Genomic DNA, 19,264 nt, shown 5'->3' on the forward strand with positions numbered 1-19,264 from the left:
TAAAAAATGAGATAGAGAGCTACTTCATGTACAAAAACCTCTATTTCATAAACTTTATTGTAAAGTTTATTTTGAAAGGTGGCATTTGTTTCTATTGCTTATGGTTTCATGCTTTTTTTTTTTAAGAATTCGACTGGGGGGTTGGGGAGATAGCTCAGTCGGTAAAGTGATTGCCTTGCAAGCACAAAGCCCTGGGTTCGAATCCCTATCACTGCAAAAAAAAAAAAAAAAAAAAAAAAAAAAATTCTACTGGGGGCTGGGGGATATAGCTCAGTTGGTAGAGTGCTTGCTTCACAGGCAGAAGGCCCTGGGTTCAATCCCCAGCACCAAAAAAAAAAAAAAAAAACAAAGAATTCAACCTGGGTTGTGGGTATAGCTCAGTGGTAGGTTGAGCATTTGCCCAGCACATATGAGGTACTGGGTTCGATCTTTAGCACCACATAAAAATAAATAAATTTTAAAAATAAAGGTATATGTCCATCTACAACTAACAAATTTTTCTAAAAACCCAATAATTATTTTTTTTTACAAAAAGTATTCAACCTGTCTTGACTGCTGTAAGGAGCAATGAGACAGAAGAGTCTTTTCCTCATTCTCCATCCCACTCACAGTTGCTCAGACTAGAGACTGAGTAGCTAGCTATACTATTAGACAAGCAAAATGTCCTGTGTCCTCTGCAAGATGTAACTATGTATACGAATCGGAAAGAAAGGCCTGCACTCGTGGAGAAGGCCCTTCAAGTGAATTCAAAGCTGAATTTCTGCCTTGGGACCTGCTTCCCATACCACCTTATGTGGGATTCCACATGCTGCCTGAGGAAGACAGGGCTCAGCTGATGAGCTGGAGTTACCCTGACTACTGAGCCACTCACTGGGAGCCACCAGCTTCAGCTCTCGGTTCCCAGAACCAAGGGGATTCTTGGCCAGGCATCGAACTGCAATGGTCTCCTCCACTTTGGCAAATGTCACTCGGCCCTCCACAGTACTCTTGCCTCGGGGGTGGATCTCCGTGATGATATTTGAGACATTGTTGGCTAAGACTGTCCACGAAGTTTCATTATTACATCTACAGAGAAAAGGAGATAAATATAGTGTCAGTTATTGGCAATCATGGAGAAGAATGGATTGGTGAACTTGTCCGCGCTGCTGACCTTGTCTACAATTGCAGGTGCTATGGGATGACTTTCTTATTTTTTGTGTATATTAACGTTAAAACTCACTTTCACATTATGCATGTGAATAACTGAGAGTTAACTGTGAAGGCAGCAGAGACAAACAAGTTCAATAAAATATAACTACTGATCCCAAACTTTGAACCTATGAGTGAACTGAGCAGTTCAACATCAAGCATCTTTAATGATCCCAATTTCCCACCCATTCCAAAAGACCTGGTGCCTGCCCTTCTCAACACCCACACCAGAAACAGCCCTGAAGGAGTCACTAGGGTTGAGGCCATCCTTTGGATTGAGATATAAGACCCATATTCCAGCCCCAGCCAGCATGTAAGTCATCCCTAAGTTCTGGGAGAAGGTAGGACTAGGAGTCTCAGCCTTCAGAAAGAAGCAATCAAGGCTTCTGGACACAGCCAGTGGCCATGGACTGGTCCACATGCCCACCTAAGAAGGCATGAAATGAGAAATGAGGGAGGAAAGAGGAAATGGTGAGTTAACTCCCACCTGATAGCAGGTTGGCGAGTGAGGGAGTGAGCAGTCACATGGGTGCTATTTTCATTTGTGTTCACACACCAGTCTAGCCTCCCAAAGTTTGCCAAATATCAAGAACACAAATAATAATATACGCTGGTGAGGGCATGGGGGGAAAGGAACACTTACACACTGTTGGTGGGATTATAAATTACCAGAACCACTATGGAAATCAGTATGGAGGTTCCTCAAAAGATTAGGAATGGAACGACCTTATGACCCAGCTATCCCACTCCTCAGTATTTATCCTAAAGGATTAAAGTCAGTATACTATGGCAATACACGCATGCTCATGTTTATAGCAGCATAAATCACAATAGCCAAGTTATGGAACCAGTTCAGGCATCCTTCAACAGGTGAATGGATGAAGACAATATGATATAGATACATGACAAGGTTTTATTCAGTCATAAGAAAGAATGAAATTACATCATTTGCAGAAAAGTAGATGGAACTGGAGAACATCACGCTAAGTGATATAACTCGGATTCAGAAAGTCAAGGATCTTATGTTTTCTCTCCTATATGGAAACTAGAGAGAAAAGAGGGGGAGAATCTCATGAAAATAGAAGGGAGACCAGCAGAGTAGAGGATGGGAATGAGGGGTAGGGAAGAGGGAGGGAAAGAGGAGATACTGGGGTATGAATAAGACCAAATTACGCTATGTGCAGATATAAATGTATCATAGCAAAGTCTACTATTATGTATAATTATAATTCACCAATTAAAAAAGAAATTTGTCAGATAAGAAATACGAGGTAAAAACATTAGCCAAGTAAAGATCCTTGTAGGACAGTAGTTCGTAAAATTCACCATTGTTTCACATGAGAGACCCATAGAGGATCTGATGAAAGCCACGGACCTTCTTCTTATAGCTATTCATGAACATGTGCACACAGACACACACACCAGGAAGCTGGGGTCCATGTTCAAAATCCTACCTCAGCTCACGATGAACATGAACCTGAGGTCAAATAAGAATCATAAGTACAAAAGAGGGCCAGCCACAGAAACAGTATGATCACAAAAGAATAAGGAATGTGCAGTTTCCATACTTCTTAATATCCTTGCAAATCATCCATTCAATGTCAGGAAGAGGTGTGCCTTCAGCCATACACCTCACAGTCTGTCCTCCGCCAGAGCCATGGTGGTCGTCGACCAAGTCCAGAATAGAAGATGGGACTGCAAGAGGTGGAAAGAAGTCAGAAAGGAACAGTCAGAACTTGCGGGGACTTCAAAGTGGCTCATGAGATCAGAAGTCAACCACGTGGCATTGGAACCACGCTAGAAGGGCTGAATCCAGCTGGAGAAGTAATGCTCAGGGTGGGCAGCACTGCCAGGGTAAGTGTTTCAGTTTCAGCATTTGGGGATTTGTGCCTGTGGGGTGTTAAATCTGGAGTGAGGACTGAAAAGTGCCTGTAGCCATTTGGCTTGAAAGGCAAGGGGCTCTTCAAATTACATGAGAGTTCGGGGTTTGACTAACAGATTCAGCGAAATATAATCTAAAGCTGTGTCTACCCAAGTGCATCTGCAGGATTTCATTAGGTGTTAAAAAAAAAAAGAATCTGTGGTCAAACAACTTAGAGATAGGTTAATACTCATTAGAGATTTACTGTAAGGAGCAAAAGAGCCCGCCTCAGATGGTACCTGGCACACGGAGGGACTTAGTAAACAGGAGCTGGACCTGAAAAATGTGACAGACTCAGCCAATTCTCTCCAGCAGGAACCACTGTCCCATGTCCATAAGGGAGCTACGCAAACCCCTCCAGAGCAACTGCAGGTCATCTGGACCAAAAAGCATCACTGCACCCATCTCAGAACTAAAGCATCATATTGAGAAGCTGTCAGAGCCTAGGAATTTCCACAGCGATTCAGAGTAACCCAGAATGCCCCAGAATTACAGGTCAAGCACCCCTTGTTGGAAATGCTTAGGTCCAGAAGTGTTTCCGTTTTTTCAGGTTTTGGAATAGCTGCATGTACATAATGAGATATCTTGGGGACAGGACCCAGGTCGAAACATGAAATGCATTTATGTTTCCTGAACACTTTCTACACATAGCCTGAAGGTAAATTTATACACCATTTGTGTGTGCTGGTGTTTGGACTGTGACCTGTCACGAGAGGTCAGGTGTGGAATTTTCCACTGTGGTGTCATGTCAGCACTCAGAAAATTTCAGATTTTGGAGCATTTTTGATTTTTTACTTAAGGCTGCTCAATTAGTACCTACATTCATAAATAAAACAAGACTATCCCTGATCCTTGTCCCTATGACATCTCCAGTCCCTGCTTCTCCCCTACAGTATTTCTTCTCCTGGGAAGAAAGTGTCAAGCTCTCTTTGCAAGAGCTGTTCACCAAGCCAGCATTACCTGAATACTGCCCGTACATACCTTGAGTTAATAGTTCAAAAGTATAACTCTTCACATCATCTTCATTTTGAACTATTATAGTATAATGGCCACTATCTTCTTCCTTAGCACGGATCAGCTTTAATTTGCTTCGATACCTTAAACACAAAAACAAAAACACTTTCGCTTTGTTTCAATAAGCAACAGCTAAATAAATTCCAACTATTTAAAGAATGACAGTCTTCCAAGTTTTATTTTTGTAAAAAAGTAAAACATGTTTTTTCCTGTCTGTATCATCTCTTTCCTGGAATTCTCAACAGTCTCCAAACATCAAAGATCTGAATAATTTTTAACAACAGAAAACAGACATTTTGAAATAAGCAAAGTCCATCTCCAAAAGCTATTAGTTTTGGTACGATCTCCCTTCTGAATGAGAATAAACTACCAGATTTTCTTTAAGGAAGGAAGAAAGGGAGGGAGGGAGGGAGGGAGGAAGGAGGGAAGAAAGGAAAGAAGAAAGGAAGAGGGAGGGAGGGAGGGAAGGGGAGAAAGAAAAGAGAAAGAAAACTCCTTGATTTTTACCTGTTTGAAAGAATACTTTCTTCCCCTAAATACACGTCATTTAGATAGTTCAGCCAAAAAAGGAACACCATTTGAGGAAAAAATGAGAATGCCCTTTATGTGTGATATGAAGAGGAGTCCAGGACTCAACATTGTTACCTGCTTGTATTTGCCTAAAGAAACTGGAACAGTTCATAAGAACATTAGGAAACTAACTGTAGTGTTTCCTTAGCCAGGTATGTTGGCTTATCCCTGTAACCCCAGCAACCCAGGAGGCTGAGGCAGGAGGATCACAAGTTTGAGGGCAGTCTCGCAACTTAGCAAGATCCTGTCTTACAAAAATAAGAAGAAAATAATCTTGGGATATAACTCAGTGGTAGAGTGTCCCTGAGTTCAATCCCTAGTACTTAAATAGTGTTTCCCCACAGACAGGAGGAGATAAATGGACAGACGGAGACAGAAGTAGGAGGAAGCTTCATACAATGCACCCTCTTCATGTTTGATTTGCTTATAAAGCATGGTATTCCATTACCAAAAGAAAATAAGTTAGAAAAATACACTTATTCATACTTTAGTACAGGAATATTTCCCAAAAGATTTCTTACGTGTGTTACACATGATATTTGGCTTTGTGTGTACATGTAAATATATTTTCCCATTTAACTGTCCTTTATTAAAAAAAAGTCACAATATGCAAAAGTAACCACTTAGTTGTTCTTCTTAATGGGCATTATTGAAATATATAAAGGTGAGAAGACCTTGGGCATTATTGAAATTCTCCATGCCTCAGTTTCCTTATGTACAAAATTTGGTAATTGTGCACACAGCAGTCTCTCTGAGGATTTGTTAAATGAGATTATATGTGGAAAGTACTTCTTAGGCTCAGAAGTCCTCTGCAAATGCTGGAGCAATAGGAACTGTGTAAGAGCAACCTGGGGTGGTTTTCCTCTGCTGCATTATATTCCTGAGTTCCTGAGAGCCCCCTTAGGCACACCTGGCTGCTGACCAAGTGATTCTCTGTCCTTCATTGTCTACATATGTTCTGCCAAGGAAGCCAGTGGGTCTGCTGGCTTAAACGCCATGAAGCCAAACATACCATTCACCATATTCAATCTTGTGCTTCCTGGCCCACAATACAAACTGAAAAAAAAAAAAAAATTATGCTGAAGGATTCTGGAATCACTGTTTCAGGCAGCTTTCCAGAACCGCTTAGTTGGCAGGCCTGACTTGTCACTGCTATTGATTATAGCCTGTAGATCACGCTCGGACACTCATCTGAAGTGTTGGGTGTACAAAGATTACCCTATCCCTTTTTGGCCTCAACAGCCTCTTAGAAAGTTCCTTGTGGAAAGATGCCCACCTCATTGTGCACCTTCATTTCATATCATCAAGAAAAACCTTCCAGATTCAGAATTCCACTTCTACTTCCGTCACTGCACTATCAAGGTCATAACATTCCATTTCTGTGAGGGATGCAGCTCAGTAGTAGAGCCCGTGCTTAGCATGCACAAGGCCCTGGGTTTGATCCCCAGAACTGGAGGGAGAAAAGTTCCATTTTCTCAGATGTGGCTTCTCAATTACATATGGAATTCAGTTCAGAAAGAAAAAAGCAAATCCTGGAGTTAAGAGAATTGATGAGAAAGGTTTGGTTTTCCCTTTTTCTGCAGGCTTGAATTAAAGAACTGACTTTTGTCTCAGAAATTTCCAACAAGGACATACTGCTGAATTGGCTGGCCCTTCAAGATGTACCTTCTGACTCCTGGATTCAAATCATAACTTAAAATTGCTAGAGACCTAAATAGCATCGGGTCCAATTCTTTGCATTAAAAACATAAAGAATTATTAATCCTGTACTATAGATGAGGAAACTGAGGCCAAGGGGTGAGCAATCTACCACTCTCATCAAAGGCAGAGATCTATCTGATGTATCACATGACTCTCTCCTGACCAGATTCAGCAGGGCTGTAGTTTTAATTCCCGTGGAGGTTTTAAGAGGCAAATGTGCCCCAAATCAAGCCACTGAGGTTTGTTTCCTGTAAATTCATGTGATAATTGCCTCACAAGTGGAATCATCACACGCAGCTACTTGTGATACAAAGAAGATCAAGGGAAACATCCAATCCAAGTGCTTCCAATTTCAACACCTTTCCTCCAACCCTGGCTGGATTCAGTAACTTGCCATTCTTTGGGGCAGAGCTCTTTAGTTCTCTCTTCTCATTTTGTCACTAAATACTCACCAATGTCCTGTTACCATATGGGTCTGAGCCACGGGATACACGCTGGCCTCAGTCTGTCTAGGATACACACATTAAGGAGGCATAGTTAGGGAGGGCATTCTGTACCTTATTTCCTGAATCTTTTCCACATCCGTGGTGATCTCAGTGAGATTTTCAATCAGAGTCAGGTTATCTTTCAGCCAAGATATCCTGGGAGGGGGGTAGGCCTGCACGTCCACCACAAAATGTCTGACTTCATGTAGGTTGACAGCTTCCAACTGGCCAAAGGTGGGTTTGATTTCAACAAACCCTTTCTCTGTACAAGGAAGAGTTTCTGATAAATAATGATTACCATATACGTATCCCAAGCAGCATGGATGACTGACATTTTAGAAAGCAGACTGTACCATGGACAGAAATGGTGACTTTCTTCATTTCTTTGACCTCCTTAGTGGCCTGGCGGGCAGCACATTCGTAATCTCCACTGTCTTTCACGGTGGCCTCAGGGACCGTTAATGTGTACACCAATTTGATGGATGGAACTTTGATTTCCTCCAGCATTGTGACTCCTTTGCCTTTCTACAGCAGAAGGGAAGAAAACTGACGTTTAAAATGCTCGCTCCTAAGAGTGACCCCTACTGGAATCCATGGACTCTAGGTAATAAGGATGATTCAATACAGGTTTATCGGTTGTAACAGATGCACTACTTTGTGGGGAACATTGACCACAGCGGAGGCTGTAAAAGTGCATAGGAGTTATATCAGAAATCTCTGCACCTCTCAGTTTTACTGTGAACCTAAAGCTGCTCTAGAAAATAAAGCCTAAGAACAAAAACAAAAAAATCACTTCCCTTCTTTCCACCATCTTTCTGTCCTGCCCCAATGGTGCACATGGATGTCCTGACTGACACTCTCAAGAGCATCAACGATGCTGAAAAAAGAAGCAAGTGCCAGGTCCTTATCAGGCTGTGCTCCAAAGTCACGGGCCAGCTTTCAACTGTGGTGATGAAGCATAGATAGGTTGGTGAATTTGAAATCACTGATGACCACAGAGCTGGGAAAACTCTCAGTTTGGTTTGATTGCATGAACAATCTCAGCTGGCATCATGGACCACAAAGAAGCCAGACAAAAAAAAATGCATATAAATAAAATGCCTCTGTTGATCAAAAAAAGAAAAAAAAGTTCCATAGAAAATTATGTTGTAAGCCAGGCACAGTGGCACTCGCCTATAATCCCAGTGACTCTGGAGGCTGAGACAAGGAGGATCAAAATTTGAGGTCAGCCTGAGCAACTTAGCAAGATCATGTCTCAAAATAAAATATAAAAAGGGCTGAGATGTAGTTCCATGGTAGAGCACTCCTGGGTTCAATCCCCAGTACTACATAAAAGAAAATGTGTTTTATAAAACAGTGATTTGATGATATGTTTGTGGGCTAAATGGCACATGTTTGGGTTTGGGGGGGAAAAAGTCTATCTGCCATAAGTGAAAAGAAGTGTTTAAAGATTAAAGGCAACCCAGAATGAATAGAAAAAAAAAAAAAAACTGCTTCCTATTTCAGGGAAGATGTACGCATGTGGGACTATGAGTGTCCCCTTCAATGCATGAGGTTTAGTAAGGCATAATGTGAGAATCCCACCCTCCAACTTCCAAACAGGTGTCCCAAAGAGGAAGGAAAAGCAGCAGTCAAAGCAAGAGAGAAACGGATGGTAGGAACAAGTGCTATCAACTGCCAAAAAGAGCAAGAAGCAGAAATTTGTAAATCAGGAGTGAAGGAAAAAAAAAAAAATATATATATATATATACACACACATATACACAAATACTTAGTGGCATACATATGTGGGTTTTGTTCTCTGAGACTCTCATCTGCAGTGTTAAGCACAGTTCATCATTTTGCACTGGGCTTCCACACACAGTTCTCTTACACACCTGCCACAGTGCTTTAGAAGGAAGGAGACTGTACTAAGTTACAGTTAGATGAAAGAAATAGGCTCTGGTTTTCTATCACACAGTAAGGCAACTATAGGCAATAATAATGTGTATTTTGAAATAGGTAGAAGAAATGATTTTGAATGTTTTACCACAAAGAAACAATAAATGAGCTAATAGATACACTAATAACCCTGATTTGATCATTACACAAGGTATACATGTACCAGAACATCACACTGCACCCCATAAATATGTACGATGATGATGTGTCAATCACAACTAAAACAAAGCAACAGCAAAGAGAACGAATGAGACTCCACGTGTGAATCTCCAGTGACCAAGAGCAGCACAGTGGTTCCCTTCCCTCCTTCCTCAGGACAGGACCAGCTTCAGCACGGTGCTTAGGACTTGATAACCATCGCTAAATCTTTGTTGAATGATTACAGAGATGCCTGTTTACTGAAGGAGGGCCAGGCAGAGAGGAGGCAGAATGGGAAGGCACAGGGTCCTGGGTACCAACCAGCAGAAAAGGGAGAGTGCACCAAGTAAAAAATATGGGGGAAAATTGGGAAATTATAATAAAAACATCTTTAAAAAGAAGAAAAGGGGCAGCCAATCAACTCTATCAGATGCCTCAAACCCAAAACATCAAAGCCGAGACAATGAGAATGGATGGTTTTCTCAGTAATTAGTGAATGTGAAAACAGAGGGCCAGGGGAGGGGCAGCACACCTGGAATCCCAGCAGCTGGGGAGGCTGAGGCAGGAGGATCATGATTCAAAGCCAGCCTCAGCAATTTAGCAAGGCCCTAAGCAACTTAATGAGGCCCTGTCTCTAATTAAAATATAAAATAGGGTTGGGGATGTGGTTAAGCACCCATGGGTTCCATGCCTGGTACAAAAACAAAAACAACAGCCAACAACAACAAAATACACAGGCTTGTTTGTTCGCTTTTCTAATTGTCTGGCTGTTTTCTTGCAGCCATTGAATCTGCCTATCTCTTCTGACTCCTGAAGAAGAGGGCTCAGCGCAGGTCACAGATCGTGTGCCTCCCGAGGGTGTTGGGGGCTGTGCCATGTTGATCACATCGGCAGCGAGGAGGTTAATTGACATAAGCACACTCAGGTGATTTTATCGTCCATGCACACAATGTATGCGCATGTGTTCTCAAGCACTCCTAATTGTGCCTGCTCGGACATCTAGCGTCTTGCTAATTTTTGCATAAGAGGCGTGGCCCTGCTCTCCGCCTCCCGGAGGTGATATAAGTGTAGGCGGAGCGAGACAACACACAGAATGGCAGCTAGAAGAAAACACACAGCAGCCATTAGCAGAAAAGCAGTAGAAGAAGACACACGCAGGGAAGCAGCTAGACACAAACAGCAGCCAGAAGAAAGGAAAGACACACGCCCGGCAGCAGCTAGAGGGAAACACATGCAGCAGCGAGTAGGGGCAGCGGCGGAAGGCAGATCGCAGAGCGGAGAACTGAGACGCATCAGTAAAGCACCTTAGGTAGACACACCCTTAGTTCACAGGATGCAGGACGCTCCAGTAAGAAGCAGCAGAACTTAAGTGAGGCGTAGCAAGTCTCTCTTCCTCTAAGCTCTAAGCAAAGCCTGTCCTTCTCTCAAAGTCTCTCTTAAGCAAAGTCTCTTTCTCTCTGATAAGCAAAGTCTCTCTCTCTCTCCTCTCAAAGCAAGTAAACCTCATTTCCTCTATCCTCAACAAACAAGCAAGAAGGCAGTGCACTAAAGAGAAAGATAGAAGTGCCTCAGTTTCCAGTCCACCACCCATAAGACCCGTGCAAGTTGTTGCTGCAAGCGGTGACAAATATCCACGGATTTTGTACCGCAAAGAGCCAGCGACAGAGGGTACCTACCACTTCTCCCGGGTAGGTCCACTGCAGGTCGACCACCTCATTGTTAAAGACAGCACAGGTGACCACGATCGTTTCTCCTGACTTATACACAGTTTTCAAAGCCTCCATTTCTAGATCCAGTTCTGAGGTTGCTATAAAAATCAACAAAGACAAAGACCTAAACATTCACAATACAGTTAGGTTCTTAAAAAAATAGGTTTATTTCTTTAAGAAAATGCTGAAAAATAATTTGCAAACTAGTTTGATCAAGACCAAAATTGGAAAACCTCAGAACTCTTAATTTTGAGTCAGTGTACACAATTTTTCATGTAGTTATAAAAATACTGAAATGCAAAATAATAACAATAGTAAAAATAAATTACAACTGAACAGAACACCACATTTGGGTTAGTTACAGTTGAACCTTTTTATAATCGCCTTTACTAATGTATTTATTCATTTAATCCACCAGTCCGTACTGACCAACACTGTTCTAGGCACCTTTAAAATTTTTTCAATTGGTGCATATTAACAATAAATAATGGACATTTCATTGTGGTGTATTTGTGCATACATAAAAACATAATTTGATCTCACTTCCCTATACCTCCTCCACCCCTTCCTACCTTCTTCCCTCCCTCCCCTCAATCCCCTTCCTCTACCTTGATAGTCTCCCTTCTAGTTTAATGCAGTCTGTCTGTCTGTCTCTCTCTCTCTTTCTCTCTCTCTCTTTCTTTGTTTTTCCTTCCAGATTCCACATGTGGGAGAAAAAATATGATACATTTCTTTCTGAGTCTATGTCATTCAAAATTCTGGTCTCCACTTCCATTTATTTTCCTGCAAGTGACATGACTTGTTCTTCTTTGTGGCTGCGTAAACCCCACAGTGTATCTTGACCACATTTTCTTTATCCCTTCATCTGCCAACAGACATCGCTTGGCTATTGTGCATTGTCCTAGGCGCTGTACTCGTGTCCCACCATTTCCCTGCCACTCTGCTCCTCATTTATTCTCAGCTCCTGTCCAGAACCCCGTCTGGCATAAAAGGAGCCCTTAACAAGAGTCCAGTGCCCACTCTTGCCACTGCCTTCGTGTAGGGCTAGTCCTCCAGAAACATCTAGGGACCCCATCCCCCAGTCTGCGTTACACCTTCCCATTCACATTAACCACTCACATCAAAGGGATTTAGTCCAAGGTCTACGGTACAGTCTTTTCTCATAACTAAAATCACTTAATTCTTAAATTACTAAAATTAATCCAGGCATCCAAGCCCCTGGGGTGTATGTTTGTTTTTAGGGTCTCTGTTGTCAAGAATGTGAATCAAATAGTAAGAAGCTTATGCACAAAAAGAATGCCTTGCAGTATTTTGAAGTCAGCCAATAAAACATAAACTTTATCTGGGTAAGAGAACTTTAGCCTTTGGTGATTTTTAAGCTTAACGCTAATCTTAAAACTTAAAATTAAAATTATGGCCACTGCAATCAGCTGCATTATACAGAGGTGGGATCCTAAATCCCCAAGCCAGAATTCCAGCTCTCCATCACCAGTAAATATGATGGAATTAAAATCTCACATGCATTGAGGAGTTTGCCTGTTGCTCTTATTTAAAGGAAGGACAGCATACAAGTACCTTTTAAAGCATAAACGTTGAAGGGTATGGTCTGGAACTTCTTCCCTTTTACGGTGGCCTCACAGATGTAGGGCCCCACGCTGAAGGTCCCGTTGAAGCCCTGTTTGCTGTCATAGGAGGCAGGCACCAGTCCCTCACTGTTGCGTAAGATCACAGGAGTTTCTGGATCAGTGGTGCGGCAGGGTATGATGGCAGAATCGTCATCTTCCACGATGACTAAATAATCTGTCATCCCCAGAGGTACAAAGGCCACATCTGGGTCTGTAGTTCAGAGAGGAAAGGAGAATCTATTAGGCTTAATTTCACTTCTTCACATATATGCAGAAAATTATTCCAATGGTGTTTTCCTATTTTGCAACTCTGGGAACCCAGGCACACAGGTGCTAGGCAAACACCCTACCAGAGTTACCTTCCCAGCCTGGCATTATTCTTATTAGGTATGAATTTTACCTTTATAAATATATTCAGAAGAGTGTCCCCACTGACATTAGTCATTGTGACGGCTAGAAGGTGACTTAGAAGTCTGAATAATATCAAACTGTCAGTACCCTAGTAAAAAATGCTGATGATAAATAGAAATACCAGCCAGGAACGCAAGTCAAAATTTTAAAATGCAAAACAAAATAATACAGTTTAACTCTGTTCAAAACAGGAGAACATAGTCATAATTTTTATATCATGAAATGCTCTTAGAAACCCATAATGCCTACAGCCAGTATTACTGAAAAGTAGTATAGAAATCCATCAAAAAAATAACCACTTGAGTAATCCGAGTTCATAGCTGGGGACGCAGCACGGTGACAGAGCATGTGCTTAGCCTGCACAAGGCCCTGAGTTCGATTCCCAGCATCACCCAAAAAAAAGAAAAGAAAAGAAAAAAAGTACAATTCCAGGATCTGAAATCTTCTCTTCCAAGAAGCAATGAGTTAAGCTACCATGGCAAGAAGCACGAGGAGTCTCAAGCACCAACTGCAGAAAAGGGGCCTGGCCTTCCTCACAGCCAAGGAAGAGGCCTGCTGGACAGCAAATCAGGGGCTACTTGGAGGGTGCTTGTGGAGGGAGGGGCAGAAAGAAAAACTTTTTTGGACAATTTCAGGTGGATCAACACTTTGGAACTCATCTACCTTTAACAAACTTATGTTCCTAGTTCACAGCAGAGAGAAATGCCCCATTCCCCACCCAGCCCCTCGCCCCTCGCTTAGAGAATTCCAGCGCAGGAACTTAAGTGTGGCATCAGTGTGCAGTTGGGGTGACACTCTAAATGTCCACCCTTTTCACAAAGTTTTTTACCGTTAAGAAGGGAGTTTCATAGGGATTGGTGACAAGAAAGAAGTGAAGAGGGTCTGCATCCTGGGGGTGCCCACGGTGACAGAGAGCAGGAGAGGATCAGATTACAAACCAGAAAAGAAAAGCAGAAACAATTTGAAAGACGAACCTCCTTACCTGACCCCTCACCAAAACAAGGATGGCAAGAGTTAGAGACAGTTTAACTGTAGCCCTCTTTAATTTGCCCAACAAAATACTGAAATCCCCGTCATTCACATTTGTGTTTAGAGTTCCAAATGCTAGATCTTTGTTAGCCAAGATTGCAGCAAACTAAGCTGCCAGTTAATTTCAGGTGTAAATACACAGAGCACATCAGTTAGGCCTTGGTTAAAATGCTCATCTTCCCTACCCTGGTGCACCACGTTTAAACAGCAGGAGGGTCCTTCTTTGAACAGTTGTCCTCCATAGAAGGCAATATACACAGAGGCAGAGACAGAATCACAAAGGAGCGCTCAGGGAGGGCCAGGCCGGAGGGAAAACAAAATGGTTTTGCAAGTTCATATCTAAGCCCAGGATTAGTGTGACTGCTGTCTAAAAGCAACTTACAGCCCTCCCTCTGACCACTGGGGACAGCATGGTCTAAGGCCTCGCCCTGAAGCCCAGCACAACCTACAGTCACATTCTCCAGGGATATTCTTGGAGAATTCCAATGAACAAGTGAAACTGGGGTCCATAGGTTGGGGGGTTCCCACACCTTTCTCAGCCAGCACAGCAGGTTAGGACCCAACCACCCCACAGAGTCACAGTGACCAGGCAGGCTCCCCCAGCCTCTGCAGGATCCCTCTCACAGGCCTTCCCCCATGACACCCTTGCCTGCTTAATCCCATCTTACTCCCATCTCAGCCTCTGCTTCTCAGAGGACACAGGATAACGTTGTCGCTAGCATGGGATTTCTCCTCACTAAACTTGTTTAAAGTGAATAGAAATGAAAATATTTCAGACTTTTTGCACAATGCCAAGGGAGGACACACCATAATAAAGATGATTTTCAAAACTTAGTACAGTTCTGAAATGTTGATGACTATTTCTTGATAATAACATTACAAATGATCTTTATGTCATTTTGCGTGTTCCTCTGGGCGCAATGAGGTGCATCTGTAGTCCCAGCTACTTGGGAGGCTGGGGCCAGAGGATTGCTTGAGCCCAGGAATTCAAGACCAGCCTGGACAACACCCCATCAAGACCCCATCTCAAAATGAATATTTCTTTTTTTTTTCAAAATGAATATTTATTGATAATGACTTTACAAATGATCTTTATTTAATTTTGTGTGTTCTCTATTTTTCAAATTCTCCCCAGTAAATACTTCCTAATTTTACATTTTTAAAATATCTTAGCACAGTTAAAAAGGCCTTGAGTTTGATCACCAGTAACACACACACACACACACACACACACACACACACACACACACTCCACTCCGGTTATCAGGAGAGACAGGCCAAGCACCAAGCAGCCTGTCCAGGGGAGCCATCCAACTCACCTGGCACATAGATGTAAATGTGCCTGCCTTCAATCTCGCTTTCTTCTGTCTGAGTGTGGTTGTAATAGCAAGTGTACAAGCCAGTGTGGGCCGCGGAGGCACTGGCCACTTCCAACACTGTCACAAAAAGGCCACTGTTGTTCTCCTCGTCTCTGATTTCCACATTGGGGTTCTCTTCTTCAGACATGGGGTACTGCCAGCTCACTTCACTCTCCCCAAAGCATCGCAGAGAAAAGGAGGCATTCAGCTGCACAACCTTTTCATTCTCATTTGGAAGGATGGAGGGTAATGAAAGCTGGCAGAGGATTAGGCCCGGCCCTGTAAAAGGAAACATGCTCTGAATAGGGTGCAGCCAGAAAGGACGGTCTCACTCAGGGAACTGAGGGAAGCCACAGCAGCAGCCACATGAACAATGACCATTTCTACGCAAAAATCCGTTAGCCTGGATGCCCGTGAAAGGCCCCCCATTATAACGGCCTCTGCATCTGCTGAGAGCAGCGAGTGTTCCAAAGGTCTCAATAGCCCCACCAAAGCCCCCAGTTGCGCCCCTCCAAACACTCAGATGGATAGAGGACATCTGATTCCAATTCCATATTTCAGTCTCTTATGTGTGACCATAAAATATCCCAAGATGGCATGGGCTCAAACACATATGGGTTCTTTATCTTGTACATTCCCTGAAGAAGTTCCCCTTCGTGAAAAAAGGAGGTGAGGGGGCTGGGGATGTAGCTGGGCAACAGAGCACTTGCCTAGGATGTGTGTGTCCCCAGCATCACAATCAAAGTGGGGATGGGATAAGAACAGGGGCAGGCAATTGGACTGAGCAAAGCCCAGGGCAAATCTGGGCTCAAGAATGACACACCTCCCACTTCTTCCAGCCTCTAATGCCGTCACTCTAATGACTTGGAGAAGCCAAAGCAGGATAATGTGGATTAATTCACAAATAATAAATTAAGATGAAGAGCAAAAACTCTAAATTCATTTTAGGATCTCAAATTTCAGTCTAGCTTTACTTGTCTATAAGACAGACCGAAGAGATTATAACTTAATGGCTTCTAATACACCTTGGAGGCTAATGTGGGAATCCCATCCAACTTCAGCATGCCACCAGTACGGTCCCTGAGCTTGTTAGGACAGCCATTGTCAGGGCATCTGTGCCACCTACCACCCTGTAGGTGGGGCGTGCTTAGTGGAGTTTAGAATTACTAAGTCTCTGGTCTTGCTCCATTCCACCGTACCCATGTGGATAAGGCATAAAGACAGTAGCAGGCTAAGTTAACTCCTTACACTAGAAAAGCACTGGATTCATGGGAACCTCTGCACTGCATAAATACCTAGATGAAAACTAGGGAAATCTGATCAGTGTTTCAAGAAATGGTGCATGGTGTCCTCTTGATGAGAAAGATTAATAAGATTCCCAAGAGTCAAACACTCATCTATCAATTAGATTCCTAGAGAAGAGTAGAGGTGACTTGGAGACTTTTAAGCACCATAAGAATTTTTCATTAGGACTAGTTGATTTGACAGATATGATTACCTGGACAAGAATTTCCTATTCTTTATTTCTTTTGAATATGATTGAGGTTTTTCTGATACACCTCTCCCAGAAGCCCAGAAGATGGTAGCAGACAAGATTGGACTATTATAACTACCATTCCAATGCCAGGATTATATATACATATATATATTCTCAAACTGGCACTGGAGATCTTTCTTTTTGAAATGGAATTAATGCAATGCAGCAGAGGGAGCTGAGGGTTTGTGATTGTTCTAGAAAATTTTCCATTTGGTTTTACAGACTTGTGAACTACATGTCAAAGTACACAGAAAACAGGGTTTCCCCAGGACGGTGATGCATACCTGTGAGGAGACAGCCGAAGACCAGGAAGGCCTGATGGGAAGTTCCCATAGCTCCAGAAAACTGTAAAAATCAAAAGCCAAACAGAAACAGCATTAACTAATAGAAAACAACCCTTGAGCCTTGTTCTCTTTGTGCTTTGCACAATAAAAAATGTTAATGGCATCACTTTAGCAAAACAAAATTTTGTAAAGGTCCTCATTTAAGATTCACAGTAAGAGGTCTAAAAAGAAAGAATCAAATAGCCTGATGGAACTCCCAGATCACCACATGATCTGAAGCTGAAACACCTTTTTGATTGCCTGTAGCTTTCAGAATTCCAAGAAATCTTAATTTATTGTCTTGGAGCATAGAGAACTGTTCCTTAGACCATTTAAATTAAGAATGCAAAAATACAGAAAGAAACATTAATGATTTTTTTTTTTCTCAACTTCTAAACTAGGGGAGTTCTTTCTCCAACGGGGTCGTCACTTGCTTCGTGTTACCATCCACCAAAAGTTCTCATCCTGTACAACTTTCAAAAAAGTTGCTTGGGCTGGAACAACTTTTAATATGAAAATATCTTTCTGATATAGAGTTTGAGAAAGTCCCACTCACTGATGTCACTTACAGGACACTTACAGGAAAGCTGGGGCACAGAGCAACATCCCAAGCCCAGCCCGGGTTCTAATAAGACCTGCTGAATTCACAGCAGGGCTAAGCAAGGCATGGGACACAGGGCACAGCTTGAATGAGGAAAAGAGAGAGGACAGTGCCTGGGCTCCTGTGTTGAACTGAGGGAAACCAATTGCTTTCATGTTAGGGAAACAGCACCTGCAGAGACCTGATTCCCACAGTGATATCCGGGGAATGGAGAAGTGGAAAGAGATCGAAACTGAACGTCCACAAGACACAAACAGGTCAAGTACTGGGCAAGAAGAAAGGAAGGGAGGGAAACAAAAATTTAGGGAGAAAAAGAAATTAAACAGGGGATTGACTGGGCACGGTGGCACATGGCTGTCATCCCAGCGACTCGGAGACTGAGACAGGGGGATTGCAAGTTGGAGACCAGTCTTGGCAACTTAGTGAGACACTCAGCAACTTAGCAAAACCCTGCAGGGATGTAGCTCGGAGGAAAAGAACCTCTAAGTTCAATCCCCAGGACCACAAATAAATAAACAAACAAACAAACAAACAAATAAATAAAATAAAATAAAATAAAAAGAGGAGCCCACCAGGGCCCGCAGTAAACCACTGACTGGCCTGTTCTGCAGCTCTCTAGAAAGGTCGGCTACTCCTCCACTCACTTTATCCCCTCCTTCACCTCCCAGGTAGTCACTGATAAAGCCCTCTTGCTGAAGTCAGTGAAAAGGAGCTGTAAGCGGGTCCGCAGGTACTGGGGCCTCTCAGCACTCAACTCACCCTCCCAGGGCCTGAGCAGGAAGAAAGCTTTAAGAGACTCCATAGTGGGGGTCCCACTGCACCCCAGCACATGCAATGGAGTGAACCAAGGGGACCTAGTGTGTTCCATCACTGACTGGAAACTAGGATGTGTGCAGATGATTCCTGAGTATGCTGTCTTTAAAAGTTGGGGGCCGGGGGTGTCAAGGTATGCCTTGCTAAGCCCTAGTTATTCTGAAGCTGTTTGTTTTAGCGGAAGGGGATCCAGTCGATAACAGCCTAAACCTAGTTTTTGGTGGTGCCCGGTCATGTGTTTTGGCTTTACAGTGGCCTAGTTGCAGAAATCAATTACTGCTTCACTGAATTCTACCAGGAAAATGAAGGAGGAAGAAGGACAGTTGAAAGATGGAATGCTGGGCTGGGAACGTTGGATAGGAAAAATAAATAAGAGAATGAGAAATCTTTATTTACTACACCAAAGTTTCTATGTGTATGCCAATTTGATTAGAATAACTCTGTGATAGCTGAGTCTAAGAAGTGGCAGCTGAGGCCCAGAGAAGTTTAGCAAATGACCCAAAGACACACAGCTGGTGGCAGAGCCAGCATAGTAACAGGATCTGGGAGATGCATAAAACTCTGCTCTCTCCACTCCACCATACCGTCTCTCTCAAGGGAAGGTCAGTGTTTCGAACCTGTCCCCTTACACACCCGCTATTTCCTAACACAAATGGCAGGCCCTCTCCCTTTCCTTCTTTGCTCACCACGGTGGGAGAAATAATTGCAGTGATGTGAACCCAAGTGCAGTTCACACGATGCTGGCTGGCTGACGGCTTCTGAGGATCTTGGCGGGTACTGAGAGACGCAAGGTTTCCACATTGCTGCGGTGGCAGGCGCAGCGGGCCCCAGAGCCAGGCTGGCCGCCTGACTTACCACAATTAGCAGGAACGGCCTGTGTGTTTGTACATACAAATATCA

General features: G+C 43.1%; 1 protein-coding gene across 3 annotated transcripts in view; it reads right to left on the reverse strand.

Annotated features, from left to right (window-relative positions):
* The window catches only part of PDGFRA (platelet derived growth factor receptor alpha), a 50,041-nt gene that overhangs the window by 23,573 nt on the left and 7,204 nt on the right, over positions 1 to 19,264 (reverse strand). For all 3 annotated transcript variants that reach the window (XM_079154548.1, XM_079154549.1, XM_079154550.1), the window contains exons 2-10: positions 16,912 to 16,972; positions 15,052 to 15,369; positions 12,243 to 12,503; positions 10,635 to 10,765; positions 7,233 to 7,404; positions 6,952 to 7,141; positions 4,091 to 4,206; positions 2,757 to 2,883; positions 872 to 1,065 (exon numbers count right to left, since the gene is read on the reverse strand). In XM_079154548.1, coding sequence (XP_079010674.1) covers positions 872 to 1,065; positions 2,757 to 2,883; positions 4,091 to 4,206; positions 6,952 to 7,141; positions 7,233 to 7,404; positions 10,635 to 10,765; positions 12,243 to 12,503; positions 15,052 to 15,369; positions 16,912 to 16,960 — 1,558 coding nt within the window. In that variant the 5' untranslated portion in view covers positions 16,961 to 16,972. The remainder of the gene's footprint in view (positions 1 to 871; positions 1,066 to 2,756; positions 2,884 to 4,090; positions 4,207 to 6,951; positions 7,142 to 7,232; positions 7,405 to 10,634; positions 10,766 to 12,242; positions 12,504 to 15,051; positions 15,370 to 16,911; positions 16,973 to 19,264) is intronic.

This window comes from Sciurus vulgaris, assembly GCF_902686455.1.
Source record: "Sciurus vulgaris genome assembly, chromosome: 9".
Taxonomy (NCBI): domain Eukaryota; kingdom Metazoa; phylum Chordata; class Mammalia; order Rodentia; family Sciuridae; genus Sciurus; species Sciurus vulgaris.